The sequence below is a fragment of the Bos indicus x Bos taurus genome, chromosome 13 (assembly GCF_003369695.1).
Source record: "Bos indicus x Bos taurus breed Angus x Brahman F1 hybrid chromosome 13, Bos_hybrid_MaternalHap_v2.0, whole genome shotgun sequence".
In the NCBI taxonomy this organism is placed as follows: Eukaryota; Metazoa; Chordata; class Mammalia; order Artiodactyla; family Bovidae; genus Bos; species Bos indicus x Bos taurus.
In genome coordinates this window covers 71297087-71316230 of record NC_040088.1, presented here as the reverse complement: position 1 = coordinate 71316230, position 19144 = coordinate 71297087, and the positions used below count along the sequence as shown (strand labels likewise).

At 43.9% G+C, this 19144-nt stretch overlaps 1 protein-coding gene across 3 annotated transcripts in view; it reads right to left on the bottom strand.

Moving 5' to 3' along the window:
• Window positions 1-365: 365 nt before the first annotated feature.
• PROSER2 (proline and serine rich 2) overlaps window positions 366-19144 on the bottom strand; it is a 42241-nt gene continuing 23462 nt past the window's right edge. For all 3 annotated transcript variants that reach the window (XM_027560203.1, XM_027560205.1, XM_027560204.1), the window contains exons 3-4: window positions 4944-5196; window positions 366-3309 (exon numbers count right to left, since the gene is read on the bottom strand). In XM_027560203.1, coding sequence (XP_027416004.1) covers window positions 2336-3309; window positions 4944-5196 — 1227 coding nt within the window. In that variant the 3' untranslated portion in view covers window positions 366-2335. The remainder of the gene's footprint in view (window positions 3310-4943; window positions 5197-19144) is intronic.

Below are 19144 nucleotides of genomic sequence, written 5' to 3'. Positions count from 1 at the left end.
TCATATTTCCTTTTTGTTACAAGTTTGCTTTGAAATATGGTCCTTAAAATTCCCTTGAAGATGATCCTTTAAGGATGTCCTATCACAGAGTTATGGGAAGGAAACAAATGGCCCTCAGGAAACGAATTTTGTTAAGGTGATACATATAAATACAGGTTGGTTCATTAGTGGCTAAAATTTGAGCTTTGTACAAGATATAGGGGTTTAATTGCTAGGGTTTTGGGCACGAAGTGGCCAGAGTAAGTCAGTATAATTATGAATAAGTAGGCAGAAAACATTATGAATAAACAGAAGGAAAGAATATAACCACTTAAAAGAAAATACCTGAGAATAAGGGTAAAATGCAAAAATAAAGTTGCTTATACTTAAGAGACATCTCTAAATTTATTTTTCAAAAATATCATTATGAGAACAAATATACTAACATATAGTCAAGTTTTAATCACAATGAAGTCATAGGACAAGAAAAAAAGAATCCTCAAATACAAGAGATTTTAAAAATGTAAGCCATTTTAAAATACTGTGTAACATGGCTTCTCGCTTTATAAAAAGGAAATAACAGCCCCCAAGAATCCTTTAAACAAATCCAACATAAACAGAAGCAAAACAAAAACTATTTTTAAAAACCTGTAAAATCAAAGCACCTATTTAAATTAAGACCATCGAGAATCTATGAGATTATTTCGGGAGGACAAGAGCTAGGCAAGTCACTAAATACTGTCATTCTAAGGAAAACATTAGAATCATTTTATGTAACTTACAAGGCAAATTGATACTATGAAAAACACCCTTCACAGCACATTTAGAAGTCTGAGTTTAAATAATCTCAACAGGAAAGAAACAGATTCTGTGACAGTGGCTGAGACATACAACAAAAGACTGTGACTGTCAAGTGTGGGCCTTCCTGGTCTATTTTTAGAGGTTTTAGACTCCAGCCTGAAATAGTTTTGATAATAAAGCTGGTGGTTACAACTCAGCATGGGAGACACTGTATGGGAGAAAACCAGTTTCATGCTGTGTAACCTACTTTGCTGCTTTTTCCCTTTTAAATTAATCCTGAGATCTTGCCCATGGAACATGGGGGCTGTTAAGACTCTTGTTTCCTTCTGTTTACCAGCCACCTTGGAACATGCAAAACTAAAATTAGGTGATAAAATTAGGTTAAAATTAGGTGATACATGACATCTTTAAAAGTGTACTTCATACACATACAAAAAGTATATTTCACTAAAAAAAAAAAACCTTTCAGTAAAAAAATGAACTCTCATGCTTAGTAGGAAGCTTATTTGGATTATTAGTTTAATTGGGAACAGAACACATTGTTGAAGAAAAAGCACTTTAGTTCACCGAAATGTTATGGACATGTGTTCTTAAAAGTCTTCTTGATTAGGAAGTAATTTCTGTGGCATCATCTCAACACTGAGATGGTTTGTGTATCAAAAGAATAGGAAGTGCTTGAATCTTGCAGTTATGCAACAGGGTTTTAAGAAGTTAATATATATGTAACAATGTGTGTGCATACCACCTATATCTGTATATATGTCCCTATAAACATATATTGTGTACATGTATATACACGGTACATGATCATACACATATCTCCCAGTAACAAAGACTCTGTAGTTTGATAAGACTTTCTTAAAATTACCCCCTTTTCCAAACTGAACCCTTACATTCTATTCCCATAACTCAACATTACAGCAAATCATACCCTAAAGGCTTTAATTTTCAATTAAAAAAAAACAAAACTGGGCAAACCAAATTTTATCAAGAAACAAAGGCATATCTCAGGCTAACATACTGTCTTTCACCTTTAAAAAACTAACAAAAGACCAAAACAGTACTTTAAGACACTATGAAAATTGAACAAGCACTTCTTTATTTTCTTGAAAAGAAGGGGAAGTTCCCTTTCTTAGGGAAACGAGTATGAGATCTACACTGGCTTTCCTCTCATGCATTCGGGGATTTAAAGGTTAGATCAGAGACTCAATAACAGCCAAAAAAAAAATCAGACCCAAATCCCCTTCCTCCTAAATCCAAAAAACATACGGCATTTACAAATCATAGAAACCTGTAGGTTTTCAAGGTTATTCTCTGAGCTCTTGGAAAAGGGAAGACAAGATGTGGTGCGGGCCCTCTCACGTGGAAGGCTGTCCCAGTTCGGATGCAGAATGGAAGGGGGACAGCTCGTCTACTGACTCCCAGGCCCTCATCTCTAGTTGTCAACCGGGTACCCAGTCGGGGCTTTGCAGCTGCGCTGTGCGTATGAGCACATCCATTTTTGGCTCTGCGTACCAGGCCACCCTGCCTTCCCCCGGCGCCCACTCGCGCTCCATCATAAGTTCTCCTTCAGGAGGCCGAGCTTCCGCAGGGCCTCCCGGCGGGCCTCCTCTGTGGAACCCCGGCCCGAGAACTGGACAGTGATACCTTGGGGTCTGAACCCCACAGTCCTGGGGAGAGAGCCTGACCGCTTCCTGGCTGCCTGGCCGCAGTCCGGCTGCTGGGGTGCAAGTCTGCTGGGGAGGGCCGGGTCCGGACGGAAGGTCACCGTCTTCCCGGTGGAGACGAAGGGCCCGGCCTGGCTCTTGAGGACATCGTGAATGCTCTGGAAGCCGTTGGCCAGCGGCAGGGGCTGTTCTGTCTGCACGCCTCTGGACTGCTGGGCGCCGCGGGCCCCTTCTCGCGTGGGGACAGCCTCCTGGGCCGGGCCTGGCTGGCTCTGCTCGGGAGAGACGCTTCTCTGCTCGGTGGGCTCGCCCCTCTGGGCCCGGTCCTCTGTCTCCCCCACGGAGAGGAAGGAGACGCCGTTGATGTTGGCCAGGACCTGGGCTTTGCGCTCCTGCACGTTGACTGCGGCCTTGGAGATGGTCTTATTGAAGTCCTTCCCCGCGCTGTTGGTCACGCTGATGTTGCTCGGGAAGCGGTGGATCTTGGGCGCTGGTTGGGCCGCATGTCGGTGCCACGGTGAGTGGTCTCCGTGTCGAGGGGCCAGAGAAGCCAGCGTCCTCCACTCTGCAGGCCTGCCCTCTTTGGACGGAGATGTGGGCGAAAGCCCTTCGTTCCCTGCGAGCTTCTCAGATATCTTCTGGGCGATGACGAGAGGAGTGGGGACCGAGCGGGGCAGTTTGGGGTGCTCTGCGGGAGGAGTGGGGGGCTCTCTCCTGGGGTGGGCTGGAGCTGCTGCAGGTGAGGCAGGTGGGGAAGATGGCAGGGCCTCAGGCCCTGGGGGGTCTGATGCGGGAGACTTCTCTGCATCCTCTTTCTTGCGTTCAAGGTCAGTGGGGTCTTCCTTTCCAAAAGGGACAGCCCCTGAAAAGTAGCAAGAATCCTCATAAGCTACGGCCACATGTAGAAATAAATGCATCGCCTTTCCTTTCCACTGACTTTACAAAGGTCTCAAGGGATGTAATACCAGTTTTAACAGTACCTCCTGTACTAAACTCCTTCTACAGCCCCTGAACTAGAGAAAGAGAAGGTAGTACGATTCTCAAAATCACAAGATAAAAGAAGTACAAGCCAGAAGCAGTCAGTACCTGGGACGCACAGGAGCCATCATCCTGAGACATGTACCGGGAGGAAACAACACCTTATGTTATAGGGGATTTTTACAAACGGAAAGGAGGCGGGGTAGTTTGTGGTACCCACCAACCCCTCCCTCAGATCCTGTAGGTAAAGGATAGTTGGATGTGTCCCTCTCCTCCAGAAATAGAAACGTTTGCCAACAGCCTCTGACAGAGGTTACTATGCCAGCCTGTGAACGTTTACTATTAATATAGTCTAACATACCTGATCATAGATCACCTAACACTTTTCTGCACTCATATCTGCTGCAAAATTGGGAACCATGTATTTATGTTTGTATCCTCAGAATCTCACACAATACCTGCCCCCAAATGGGTACTTAAAATTGTGATGAAAACATCATGTTAGAGAATTGATGGGTAAATGGCTTACAGTCAAAAAGTGTTTTCCTTAGCATAATTATACGATCTGACATGTTTTAAAGATCAGCTGGTTCAAATTTATCTTAGGAATTATTCTTCAGAGAAGTGTGATAAAAATGGGAAATTCATATTTAAGTCTCTTCTTTGAAAATTGAGCCCCATATTTGGAACATAAAATCAATAGTATGTGAAATTCTGTGTCATACACAGCGTTGCTTACAAAAAATAAAAGTGGGAGGGATATATTTCTAGAGGCATGTGACAAGTGGCAAAATTTGCAGACAGCAGGGTAAAGATATTTCCCCTCTTATTTTTCCCTCATCTTTTTTCAGTCCTTAACCCCCTACCCACATTTCCAATATTCTTTCCAACCAGGAAAAAAAAAAAAAAAACTAGAAGAAAGTTTTCTCCTTGCCCATGCCCCTCAGTTTCTGTCACAGGACTCAAGGGACAAAAAGCATAGCTCTCCTCTAACGCCACCCTGAGTCAAGCAAAATTGACAAAATAGATACTGAGCTGAATTTTTGTTCTGATCGATTTTGTTTTCCTAAACCAGCTGACTTTTCAGTTCAAATACTCCCACCTCGGAATAGGGATATAATCTTACACAAGAGAGGAGATTAAACTTCAAGGGCTAAAGTACTAGTCTTTTGTATGTTTTCTTTGTAGAATGGAATTGTTACCTGAAGCCATTTCCAGTTCCCTTTCTTTCTTTTATCCACACATGCAATCTGCTTGTTCAACTGATTGGTCTCATTCTTTATTCTCACCCTGTTGGAATTTCCCTTCCTATGTTGTCATCCTAATATGCCATGAAAATACCTATTTGGTTGGTCAGTCAAACTACAGAGAGGATGCTTCCACCCTACAAAAAATCTGATCAGCCCCACAAGCTTCACAAGCTTCCATACAGGCTAGAAACACAGAGACCATGAGAAGAAGGAGGGCTCTGTGTCTGGCACCACACAAGGAGCCACGTCAGGCTGCTCCTGTCCTCACCTGCGGTCTCCTTCACCACCCTAAGGCTCTCAGGCTCCCCGGCTCCAGGGCCCGGCTGCACCAAGTCCACGACATCCTCTGGCTCGGAGGGAGCGGAAGTGCTCTCTTCCAGAGACCTCGGAGAGTGCCACTGGGCGTCACCAGCACACAGGACCTTCTCCTCAAAGTCATCTTCCAGGGAATCAATTGTCTCTTCAAAAAACAGGAGGACGTCCTTTTCCTCGTGTGTGAGGTACTTCAGGCTCTCATCATCCTGTACAAAATGTATGGGCGTGAGGAATGAGATAAAGCCAACAGTGGCTTCACAGAAGGGAAAAACCCACAACAACACAGGGATCAATACAGAGCCCAGGGTGGAAATCATGGACCCTCCAGTTTCCCACCTGGGGAGAGTGTACCACCCAGGTAACTGCGCCGGCACACCTCTGCCTGTGTGTCCCTCACCATTAGACCTGCATGGAGAAGGAGGTTGTCCAAAAGGTGTGGCAAATTATGGATCTTAGACAGTTTTGTTCCTGGTGAGTCAATGACAAGAAAGCAATTCTTCAGTATCTCCAGAAGAGGCCTTTTCAACTCATCGCTAACAGATACACTTGGTTTCAGTGGGGGGATCTCCGGTTAAAGATGGTGGAGTAAACTTACATATTTAGCTCATCTCCCTCCAGAAACCTTACTAAAACAAAAATGGGCTTTATTTTTTTTTTAAATACAAGTCACAAAGACAACTATAATAGGAAAAGAGGTGACAGCAATATTTGGGAAGGTAGACAGCAGAAAGAAAGGTGGGAACTGACGCAAAAGACCCAAGAAAGGTGAATTTTAGTCAGCAGCTGGGGGCAGGCAGAAACCAACTTCCTGTGGTCTGGGGCTCAGACTTCACAGGGGTCAGCACAGTGTGGGGGTGCTGGGAGGTTCTGGAAGTCTGGCTAAGATGACGTTGAAAAGAGCAGAACTGGATGAGAGGCTCTTTCAGAAGCAACTAGGTCACCCAGGCAGAAAACTAGACGTTTATTCTTAAGGTAAAAGAGGGATCAGAAGGGGTGGGGGCATCAAGCTGAGTTTACGGTGAAGAACCATACTGATAAAGGGGAGTCAGGGAATCAAACTGACCCTCTCTGGACAGAGGATCAGAAGGACCTTCTCTGGGGAACTGAATGGTCCAAGTGTCAAGAGGCTCCAAAAGATCACTCTACCAGTGAAGTTACAGTCAACCACCCCAGCACAGAATATTTATAATCAGTTTAATATCTCACTCTTAAGCATGTGCATAGAGCTAATGACCACCAAGCAGGCGAGAAAAACCTTTAAGGAAAAAGACACATCAAAACAAGAAGGACAAAAAGGCAACTTACAAGAAATAAACCATGCAGAATGCTGGAAATTCCAAGAAAATCATGAACATTCTCAGAGAGATCAGAGGAGAGACTGAATCCATAAACTAGAATCTGATGCTACTTTAAAAAACTAGAAGAAAAGAGCTCTTAGATATTAAAATGACAGGAAAAAAAGAAAAGTCTAGAAATAAACTAGAGTAACTGGAAAAGCACAACAAAAAAGTTAAAAAAAAAAACAAAACACATTTTTTAAAGCAGAAAATTAGAGAATATGCGTGGGAGGGCCAACAACTGAATAAGAATTCCAGAAACAGGAATCAGGAAGAACAGAGGGGAGGAAATGATCAAAGTAAACAGGCAAGATAATTCAAGGAAATGCCCTTAAACAGAAGGATGCAAGTTTCCAGATCAAAGGGTTGTGAGAACGACCTGATAAACAAGTATAAAACAGTGCTACACCAAGGCCCACCCCTTGAAGTTTCAGCCACAGGAGATCAGTTATAAAGTTATAATTAAAATGGTATTTTATCAGTGTACAAATGACGAATGAACAGAAAAGAGAACCTGGAAACAGCCTGACCCATGCACTGTCACCTGATTTACAACCAAGGAACCTGCAGTGGGCAAACACTGATCTTTTCAAGCAGTTGTGCTGGAAACAGTGAATCGTGACCTCACACCATCCACAAAAGTTCATTCTGATGAACTGTAATGGGCCTTCAATCTGTTTTAACAGACCCTCCAGGTAATACTGATGCACTAACATTTGATATGCATTGATCTGGTTTATTTTCTCTCAATAATATCTTGTAGTTTCCAGTACACAGATTTTACGCAGTTTTTGTTATTTCTCTTCTTAGGTATTTGATGTTTTGTGATGCTATTAGAAATGGCATCACTTTAAAATATTTGTATTTATTTATTTGGCTGCACTGGGTCTTAGTTGCAGCATGTGGGATCTACTTCCCTGACCAGGGATCGAACCTGGGCCCCCTGCATTGGAAGCGGGAATCTTAGCCACTGGACCACTGGATCGCTCAGATATGGCATCACTTTTTAATGTCTTCTAATTGTTGCTGGTCTGTAGAAATACAAGATATACTGACCTTGAAATAAGTAAATTTAACAAACTTGCTGCACAATACTAAGTTTGTAGGTTCTTTTCAGTATTGTGCATATACAGTGGTGTCTGTAAATGAAAGACTTTTATTTCCTCCTTTCCATTCCTCATGCCTTTCATTTTTTTCATTTTGCTTTATTCTACCACCAGGGTCCTCCAGTTAGCTGAACAGGAGTGGCATTTTTGTCTTTTGCCCAATGTTAGGGAGAACGTTTTCCATATTTCACCATTAAGCACAGTGTTTGTTGTAGGTTTTTTAAAAAAAATGATATTCATCAGATTAAGAAAGCTGTCTTCCAAAAAAAAAAAAAAAGAAAGCTGTCTTCCATTCCTAGTTTGCTAAGTGTGTTTCTTTAAAATAATGAATGGGTTTTAAACTCTGTCAAAGGCTTTTTCTTCCTTTGTTGCAGTGGGTCTCAGCTAGGAGTGATTTTACCCTGCATGGGCACTGGCAATGTCCAGAGACAATTCTGGTGTCACAATTTTCTCTTAATTCTGTTAATGCACTCAAGTACAATGATTGATTTTCAACTATTACCAACCTTGCATTCTTGGAATAAGTCCGACTTGGTTGTGATTCTATCCTTTTTATACATCACTGAATGTGATTTGCTAATATTTTGTTTAGAATTTTTGCATATATATTAACAAGACATAATAATTTTCATTGTCATCAGGTTTTGTATGTATTTCCTTTTTCAACTTTAAACTTAGAAAATAGTGTGCTCTAAGATTTTAGTTCACAGAATATCTTTTTGCTCCACTTCTTTTAAAAAAATATTTGTTTATTTATTTGGCTGCACCAGGTCTTAGCTGTGGCGCTCGGGATCTTCGATCTTTAGTGCAGCACGTGGGATCTTTAGTTGCATCGTGTGAACTCTTAGTTGCGGCACGTGGGATCTAGTTTCCCGACTAGGGATCAAACCTGGGCAGCCTGCATTGGGAGTGTGGAATCTTAGCCGCTGGACCACCAAGGAAGTCCCTTTGCTCCACTTCTTCTGAGGCTGAGTGGGGTTGGGGAAGGAACAGACTGATTTTAAGAGCAATTTTTTTTCCAGTTGAAATTGTAATAGTTTCATATTAACTAGATCTCTCTAAGTTTGTCAGCTTACATACCTAACAGTTGTGTAGCCCCTAAAAACTTCTATTTTCCTTCTAATAAGAGGCTTGGTCTGAAGAACATTAGGAGAGTAGCAGGATACTATAGGGGGAAATGGGCACAATGCATTCCTTATTTAATACTTTTTATTGAGCACTGAACCAAAGAAGAGAGGAGCAGATTTTAAAAGAACTAGTGTAATATCTTACAAGTTCTCTGTGTCTACAGAATATTTGACTAATGGGTTCACACTTTATTCTGAGAACTCCAGGATCTGGCCCTACCTAGCTTTTAAATGTCACTCCTACTTCTTTCCCCTGTCTACTCTATAGCAGGGCTGATAAACTTTTTTCTGTAAAGGGCCAGATAATAAACATTTTGGGCTTTGCACTCTTAATGGTGGCAACTGTTCCACTCTTGTCAATGTGGTGTGAAAGCTACACGAGATATGTAAATGAATGAGCTTAGCTTTGTTACAATAAAACTTTATTTACAAAAACAGGCTGGGGGGCCAGATTTAGTCCACAGGCTGGGGTTTGCTAATTCTTGCCCTATGATCAAATCAAATCACTTGCTATTTCCTACACCTGTTTCTCTGTCAGCAATGCCCATGTCTACACAGCCACATCTACCTGTCCTTCCTGATCCAATTTAAATGTCACCACACCTCCAGCCTACTCCCATAACATCCACTGAATCATGCATTCAAATATTTGAGCATCTAGTAAGCACTGGGCAATGTAAATACAAGGGTGTAAATGATGTTCTTGCTGTCTGGTTTAGTCCCTTTAATGAGGGCTTCAGACAAGAAAATAAACACTTACTTTACTGGGTGGAAAAGACTATGACAAGGTGACTATGGGGTGTTAGAGAAACACAGAATGGGCATCAGTTCACACTTTGGGGACAAGGAGTCTGATATGGAAAAATTCTGGAGAAGAAACGATTGTCACTAATATTGAAGAATTGGGTGAAAATTAAACAAAAAGAATCCAGGGATATGTATTTTGGAGAGATCCTGTTGGCCGTAGTGTGGAAAACAGGAAAGAGTTCAGACAACTGAATACAGAAACAATTTAGACAAAAGTTAAAAGTCACCTAAAGAAGAGCCGTGGTGATGGGAGAAGGAGAGAGAAGGAGATGGAGCTGAGGGATGTTTAACAGGAAGGATCAACTCTTTGTATAAAATTCTATTTTTTACTGTAGTTGTTCATCACCCATGCATTTTCCTTTTGCTAGACTTAACAGGAAAGACCCACATCTGAGGTATCCATGAACTCTGCACAGAGCTGTCGCGTGTCCAGGAGGCAGGCACTGGAACCATTGTCAGCTGCCTCCTCACCATGAAGGTCTGTCCTGGTGCTGTGGCCACCAGACACACAGCTTTCATAACAAATCCAGCAATGCTACTCAATCTGTGATTTTTCTAGATTTAGTGCATGTTGGTGGGATCATCTTGGTCACTGTATGGCACAGAGCTTCCCGTCTCCTCTTTCCTGTCTGCCTCAGTCTTGCTGGATTATCGTGCGTCCATCATTCAGCACATGCCACCCCACATGACTCCCAGAGTCACCATAAGACATTTCTCATTTTTCTTCTCTCCATGCAAAGCCAACAAATTGCCAACATCTGTTGGATCATAGAAAAAGCAAGAGAATTCCAGATAAACTTCTGCTTCATTGACTACACTAAAGCCTTTGACTGTGTAGATCACAACAAACTGTGGAAAATTCTTAAAGAGATGGAAATACTAGACAACCTTACCTGCCTCCTGAGAAACCTGTATGCAGGTCAAGAAGCAACAGTTAGAACATGGAACAATGGGCTAGTTCAAAATTGGGAAAGGAGTACGTCAAGGCTATATATTATCACCCTGCTGATTTAACATATGCAGAGTACATCATCTGAAATGTTGGGCTGGATGAAGCACAAACTGGAGTCAAGATTGCTGGGAGGAATATCAATAACCTCAGATATGCAGATGATACCACCCTTATAGCAGAAAGTGAAAAGGAATTAACAGCCTCTTGATGAAGGTGAAAGGGGAGAAGGCTTAAAACTCAACATTCCAAAAACGAAGATCATGGCATCCGGTCCCATCACTTTATGGGAAATAGATGGGAAAACAATGGAAACAGTGACAGACTTTATTGTGGTGGACTCCAAAATCACAGCAGATGGTGACTGCAGCCATGAAATTAAAAGACGCTTACTCCTTGGAAGAAGTTATGACAAACCTAGACAGCATATTAAAAAGCAGAGACATTACTTTGCCAACAAAGGTCCATCTAGTCAAAGCTATGGTTTTTCCAGCGGTCATGTATGGATGTGAGAGTTGGACTGTGAAGAAAGCTGAGCACCAAAGAATTGATGCCTTTTAACAGTGGTGTTGGAGAAGACTCTTGAGAGTCCTGTGGGTTGCAAGGAGATCAAATCAGTCAATCCTAAAGGAAATCAGTCCTGAATATTCATTGGAAGGACTGATTTTGAAGCTCCACTACTTTGGCCACCTGATGTGAAGAGCCAACTCATTGGAAAAGACCCTGATGCTGGGAAAGATTTGAAGGCAGGAGGAGAAGGGATGACAGAGGATGAGATGGTTGGATGGCAGACTCAATGGACATGAGTTTGAGCAAGCTCCTGGAGATGGTGAAGAACAGGGAAGCCTGATGTGCTGCAGTCCATGGGGTTGCAAAGAGTTGGATATGACTGAGTGACTGAACATGCAAAGCAGTTCAGCTCAGTGATTCAACAACAACAGAAAATGCTGCAAGTCTAAAAGGATTAGGGTTTTTAGCATGATGAGGGCTTCCCTGGTGGCTCTTTACCAGTTGGTTAAGAATCTGCCTGCAATGCAGGAGACCCAGGTTCAATCCCTGGGTTGGGAAAATACCCTGGAGAAGGAAATGGCAAGCCACTCCAGTATTCTTGCCTGGAGAATTCCATAGACAGAGGAGCCTGGTGGGCTACAGTCCATGGGGTTGCAAAGAATCCGACACGACTGAATCAGAGCGACTTTCACATTAGCATGACAAATGTCCCTCTAGTTAATAATTACAACCACCACCGATGTCGTTAGGGTGACATAAAAATGCTAATAACCAAGAACAAAGATAAACGTTAAGCCCAACTTTTCACTGAATCAAATGTCTTGGGAAATAAACTACTGCTCTCTACCCTCTTCCTCCTACTTTGACTTTCCCAACTCTGTGTTTCTATTCCCTGGATTTTGAGATAATCTACTTTGGGAGGTACCATGATTTCTGTTTGGTTGGACAGACAGTAGAATTAAATAGGCAGCTGGGCTGGAAGAAACCATCAACTTAAGACACATGCCCATTTCACACATTAAGTGAGGAGCAGATATGAGAATGGGGGACTTCCCTGGTGGTCCAGTGGTTAAGACTCTAGGCTGCCAATGCATGGGGCCTGGGTTCAATCCCTAGTCAAGAAAATTAGATTCCACTTGCTGTGCAGCACAGCCAAAGATTTAAAACAAAACAAAACAAAAAGTAAGAATGGGTTATATAAACCTGGCACATCTAATCCAACCTCAGAGCAAGGAGTCCCAACATCAGATTTCATTTGGAGAGTAAGCTTAGGAAGGGAAGCTCCCATTCAACCATTTGATATCGTGCAACAAACTGTGGGAGTCAGGGGCTGAGAGAAGCAACCCAGAGAGCATGCAACCCATCCAGCTCCCTCCCTGAAAGTGTGAAAACCGGCTGCAGAGGCAATGCTGTGACTTCCTAAGTGGCTCAAGTATTTCCTAGAGTGGCCAAGGCCAGAACTAGTTTTCTGCTTGCTCTCTGTTCTCTCTAGTCATTTCCCTTTCTAATCACATACTAATCCAAGACCTGTGCTTGGATGCCTGCTGTTCTTGTACGTCTGATCCTGGAGTTCCTCAAGCTGACATTTCTGCCTCAGTGTTACTGTAAAACACGAGACATAAATCAATTTTAATGGGGCAGGTCAGCAGTCGGAGCCCCTGGTCCTGGCAGACTCAGATTCTTGCATCCTCCTCTGTCCAGCCTCTCTCGCTCGAGTTAAGAGTGTGGAGGACGGGCTGGGTGACTTGTTCACGATCAGTCTGGCCTTGAGCCTTGACCAAGGGCCAAACACGCCGTGGGCTCAGTCTGTTGACTAATTCCCCAAACACGCCGCTGCCCTCCACATGACCCTGCACTCTGCGTACCCAGGAGAGTCAAGGAAGCAGAAACAGAGGGAAGCCCCAGTGGTGAGGGCCGAGGGTTCAGGGCCAGGAAAGGAGCAGACGGTAGGTGGCCGAGAGAGCTCCCGTCTGTGTCTCTGTCCCTGGGAGATGCTGCTGCTGCCTCTCTCGGGCAGGGATATTAAAGAGGAAGACCTCAGCCTTGGGGAACCCTGACAGGCAAGGAGGCACGCACAGGCGCATCTATGGAGCCAGGAAGTGGACGGGAGGCTGGCCAGGGCCAGGGGCAGCTGGAGGGCCGGGAAGTGACTGCTAGAGAGCTCGGGGTTTGTTTTGGATGACAAAGATGTTCTAATTTGGCCATGATGATGGCTACACATCTCTGTGAACCTACTGAAAACCACTGAATGGCATATTATAATGGGTGAGCCACAGGGTCTGTGAATTATATGTCAATACAGCTGTCATAATATGTTTAAGAAAAAAAATGCAAGGCAGCAGCCTGGGGGCCCCACAAGAGGAGGGAAGAGAGCTGGCATCCTGGTGGGGTGGCCCCCACTTGATCGCTGGTGCTACTGGACAGGAGACATGCTAACTCAGTCCCCGGAAAACTAAGCGGAGAGGGAATGAGGATAAAACACACACCAGCTTTCTTGGAAAGGGTGAATGGGAGAGAATGTACGTTTGTCCCTATCATTTGGAAGGTGGTAGGAGAAGGCAATGGCACCCCACTCCAGTACTCCTGCCTGGAAAATCCCCTGGATGGAGGAGCCTGGAAGGCTGCAGTCCATGGGGTCGCTAAGGGTCGGACACGACTGTGCGACTTCACTTTCACGTCTCACTTTCATGCATTGGAGAAGGAAATGGCAACCCACTCCAGTGTTTTTGCCTGGAGAATCCCAGGGACAGGGGAGCCTCGTGGGCTGCCGTCTATGGGGTCACAGAGTCAGACACGACTGGAGTGGCTTAGCAGCAGCAGCAGTAGGCTGACAGAATTTTTTTTTAAACCCCCCTTCTATCAACGGAGTTTTTATTTTTAAAATGTTTTCCCTCGTAATATTCACTTCCTTTTTAAAAAATTGGAGTATAGGTGCTTTACAATGTTGTGTTAGTTTTTGTACCACAATGTGAATCAGCCATATATCCCTTCCCTCTTGAGCCTCCCACCCACCCCCATCAATGAAGTTTTTAAAGTGCATATTTGGGCTGTGGAGTAAAGGGAGGTTCTTTATGGATACAAATCTCCAGATGCTAAAAGAAAAGCTAAAAGAACCGTCTAGGAAACCATCTCTCACCTGTGCTACCCCTCCCACCACACTGCCTGCGGGTGGGGTCTACAAGCCTCCCAGGAAAACACTGCTTTGCTTCAAGAACTTGGGAGTACAGACATTTCTACCCTAATCTGTGTACTGTGACAGTGAAGAAATAATTTCTAATGTATTCAAACCAGAAAATTCAAAACACCAAATCTACTACTGTAACTGTAACACGCAAGCTTGAGTCTCCTAGGAGTAGGACAGAGTCCTGGTCTCTCCGAGGTCTACCCTCTCCAGCAAAGATGACAGCACCAGCGTCCCTCTGGTCCCGGTAGGGCTCCGAGAGGAACAAACTCTGGCCGGATGACAAACTCTTCCAGCGAATCTGACCAGTAGTGATAACAGTCAGCAATTCTAGACATCCTTATGGGAATTCTGGGGTGGGACAGGAGATGTGTTTGTAGGGAAATGGCAGAGAGGATAAAACCTTTATATTGCTGAACAAAAAAGTCAAGAAGGCTTAAAACACTCATACTAAAATAGCAGCAGCAGAGTTAGTTGCTCAGTTGTGTCCGACTCTTTGTGATCCCATGGACTGTAGCCCCTCCCCGGCTCCTCTGTCCAGGGTATTCTGGACAGGGTATTCCAGGGTATTCTCCAGGCAGGAATACTGGAGTGGGTTGCCATTTCCTCCTCCAGGAGATCTTCTGGACTCAGGGATTAAATCTGAGTCTTTGGCATTTCAGACAGATCCGTTACTATCTGAGCCACCAGGGAAGCCCCCAAAACCCCACTTTAAAAAATCCTGAATTAATTCAGTTTTGAGGCTTCTTTTCTACCTTCGTCTTCTTTTATTTTTCTATCTTTTGGCCACACTGCACAGCATATGGGATCTTAGTTCCACAACCAGGGATCCATCCTGCACCCTCTGTGTTAGAAGGGTGGAGTCTTAACCACTAGACCATCTGGGAAATCCCATGTTTTTTTTCTTTTGTTTTGCTTTTCTTTTAAGCAAAGAAATTGGGTTCAATGGCAAATTAAGACAATGGTGATGACTCCCTGTGAGGGAGGGGGAAAAAATGAACCAGCAGAAATCACCTGTATCTTAAACCAAAAAGAAAGGGGGAGGATGGAAATTATGAACATTGTTGTTGTTCAGTTGCTAAATCCTGTCCGACTCTTTGCGACCCCACGGACCACAGCATGCCAGGCTTCCCTGACCTTCACTATCTCCCAGGGTTTGCTCAAACTCATGTCCATTGAGTCGGTGATGCCATCCAACCATCTCATCCTCTGTTGCCCCCTTCTCCTCCTGCCCTCAATGTTTCCTAGCATCAGGGTCTTTTCCATTGAGTCGGCTCTTCGCATCAGGTGGCCAAAGTATTGGGGCTTCAGCATCAGTCCTTCCAATGAATATTCAGGGTTTATTTCCTTTAGGATTTGCTGGTTTGATCTCCTTGCTGTTCAAGGGTCTCAAGAGTCTTCTCCAGCGCCACAATTACAAAATATTATGATGGCTAAAAAAATTTCTTGAGATGAACCCAGATCTCTTAACCCCTACTCTCCTGGGTTAGGCCACCTTGGGTGTTTGTTTTGGCAGAATCTGAGTTGATGCTCACATTTTCTTCCTAGAGACACCAAAATGATCTCCCTGACACCTGAGTAAGGCTTTACTAATTTAAAAACCCAAGTTGATGAGAGCCCCCACCCCCAACACACCAAATAGGAGCTGAAACTCAACACAGGGGCAGCAAGAAGAGAATAGGAATCAGTCTCTTCTGTGAATGCCACGCTTACTTTGGCAACCTCATAAGAAAGCCCATAAGTACATGTGGCCTTTCCCATGGTTTCATCACAGGGATTTAATTATGGTGATTTTTAACTAGTCCCCATTGTAATTTTTCACTATGGTTAACGTAAACCTGTACTTCTGGCCGGAAAGAGACACAAACAAGCCAGTGGGGGATGAGATATGTGTGCAGTTTTGATTATAGATCAAAAGAGTCATGGCTTTGAGAGCTGCCTTGAACTTCTCTGAACTGGCAATGTTATAAAGCTGTCCTGACCGATATGGGAACGCCTTAAGTGCATGGCGTCATGTGTGAGACCCCACATAAGCTTGTCACACGTCCCAGAGCTCCACGCGGCCATCGGGTCACCACACTGTGAGGTCCCCAAAAGATTAAAGTCGAGTTTTATTCCATCACCTATCTGATCTGGTGTATAGCAGGCATTTACTCCATGTTTACTGAATTGACCTCTCATCAAAGTATTTAGCTTTGTTTTAAAATAGCCGTCCTGTCCAGGAAGTTTTGGGTTCAATCTGGGGAAGGAGCCAGAGCTCAAAGGACAGTGGGGTTGCCACTGACCAGCCTCTCCTCCTTTCCACGCCTCTGTTCTGTGTCTTCTCCTTGAAACTGTCTGGTAACCAGCGTGTCAGATTCTTAGTGTCCTGTTTGGACCTCAGTGGAGCCAGTGTGGAGACAGCCTCACCTCCACTTGTTTTACCTTCTTCTTCCACAACTGATGGGTGAGACCAAACGACCTCAGAGGTTTGGGAGAGGGAAGGGGTGGTCAGGAGCTGACAACTGCTATCTGATCACAGCCTCATTCTGTGACTTAAGGGCCACAGGATTTGTCTGCTGAGGGACCAGGGAGGGTTTCAAGACAGCTTAAAGGAAAGGAAAGGCGAAGTCGCTCAGTCGTGTCTGACTCTTTGCAACCCCATGGACTATAGCCTACCAGGCTCCTCCATCCCTAGGATTTTCCCTAGGGAAAATCTGGAGTCGGTTGCCATTTCCTTCTCCAGGGGATCTTCCTGACCCAGGGACTGAACCTGGGTTTTCCACATTGCAGGCAGATGCTTTACCTTCTGAACCACCAGGGAAGCAGCTTACTGGATATCAAAACTTCAAAAATGTAGCAATGAATTTAGGTCATCATTTTTGCCCAAGCTAGAGGTAAAAATGAATAGGAAGTATGCTTGGGGACTTGGGATGTTTCCAATCCACTCTCAAAGTGGCACACAAATCACGAAATTCCTTAATTCCTACAGTATTCAGAGGGTCCTGCTCTTTCCAGCTAGCCAAATCATATTCTTTCCTGGAAGAAGCTCCAGGGTGCCCGCAGGCAGAACAGACTTCAGACTGTGTTCAGTCAAAGAACCTAGGGATCCTGGCATGGGGCAGCACTGGTCCCTGGCAGTGAACCCCAGAGGTCTGATGAGACGCATGAGTGTCTGAGATACTCTCCTTAAGAGATTAGGAATATAGGTCACCTACACCCAACTAACCTCTTGAGTGATAAAGAGTTCATTTACTTCACCTTCCTAGAATAGCCTAGGTCATAACCGCAGCCATGTGGATAGCCACAACAATCCTACCTAAGCAGCTCTTTCAATTTTTAACTTGTACTGGGTCAGGAGAAAGGGTTCTAAAGAACAAAGATCTGTTCTCTTCCAGGCAACGAGAGTTTAAAAGCTTTACGATACTCTCCTTTAACATTAGGCATTAATGTTTATCTTCTTCTTAAAATAACATTTGCTTAAAAGAAATACCCACTTCTATAAATTGGAATCAGACTGCCTTCTAAAAGTTATTTATTTAGCCTCCCTGGGTCTTAGCTGCAGCACGTAGGATCTAGTTCCCTGACCAGGGATTGAACCTGGGCCCCCTGCATTGGGAAGGCAGTCTGAGCTTCAGGGAAGTACCAGAACTTGACTATCTTTTACTTAAAGACTCTTACAAGGGGTGCATTTAATCCCATACAGTCTGGAGGCCTAAAAACACTATTGCTGATGAATCTTTTATGAGGTCAGAGAATCAAGAACAGGGAGTATAGAAACTACTACGGTTGATTCTCATTCTAAAGAGACAAATCATAAAAAGACTAAGTATTTAGAGTAAAAACATATAGATCCTCCCCAAATTTAGACTCTTAGAAAGCAGAGTATAAGGATAACAAATTTTTTAAAAACTTAGAGATTCTGTAGTGGTGTAGACAGTCCACTCATTCAAGGGAACCTGGCTGCTAATATGGTGTTTTATAAAAGTCAAATGTTCCACAGGCATTTAGGAAACTCTAGTTGCCATTTAAAATCAAATGCCAGATTTTCTCAGTGTGTCAGTTCTATCTAAGCAAGACACACAACTGTGAAATAAAAAGAGATGACAACTAAAGTTGGCCCAGTGATTTTTCCATGAAGCGAAATGCTTGAAGCTTAAAAAGAGTCCACTGGTCTAGGTAGAAAGTACTGGAATGGGATGGGAGCACAACCTCCATCAGACAGTGAGAAGCAGGTAGATGAGTGGGGTATGGACCGAATCAAGCAAACATAATATAAGAATATAACTGAATGACGTGCTTCATAAAAGTATAGATTCCGTAATGCTGTTTCCACAACTATTCTCTATTACATAAAAGGATGAACATACAGATGAATCAAATATGTCACAGTGTTACTGTAAGATTTTACCAGATAGAAAAGAATAGAGGGCAGGCATTCTTTAATTTAAATTCAAGGTGATGCCCCACAATAAGATGGGTGGAATTACAAAATGGGCGAGACATTGGGTGGGAGGAGGGAGAGTTCTCCTTTTACCATCTCTTCTTCACTGGTCAAAGCAAGACGTTCAGAAGGCTACTGATAAGAGGTGGATAGAAGAGAGAACATGGGCCCAAGCAAGATGAAGAGGCAAAAAGAAGTGGTGCTGTTCTCCACCCGGGGCTAACAGGGCACTTGGAGAAGCTGGTACCAGCAATTAGGAAGCACCGGTTAGACACTGGGCATTTCATCTCTACAGTAACCCTGGAGAAAGAAATCGCTATCCCTCTCAGCCCCCCACCCCTTTTTGAACTGATGGAGAAAGTGATTAAGTAGCTGTTCCGGCTTACAAAGGGAGGCAAATTTAACTTGAACCCAGGCATGTCTCCAATATCCTGTGTTTATTACTATTCTGAGCTGCTTTTCAGGCTACTGAGTAGCATCAGTAAGGAAGAAAGCAACTGGAAAAATGCATACAGATTTCTTGGAGGGCTTAAGAGGAATTATAAACACCTTGGGGAACGGCCTTCTGATCTATGCTTGGCTCCACTGTGGAACCGGCGTCCCCCAGCACCGGCCCACAAACGCCTTCCAGCACAGGCAGCTCAGAGCTGTAAGGCTGTGCTCACCTGCTCACCTTGACCCCCTGGGGTTTACAAATGTAAGAGATCTACAGTC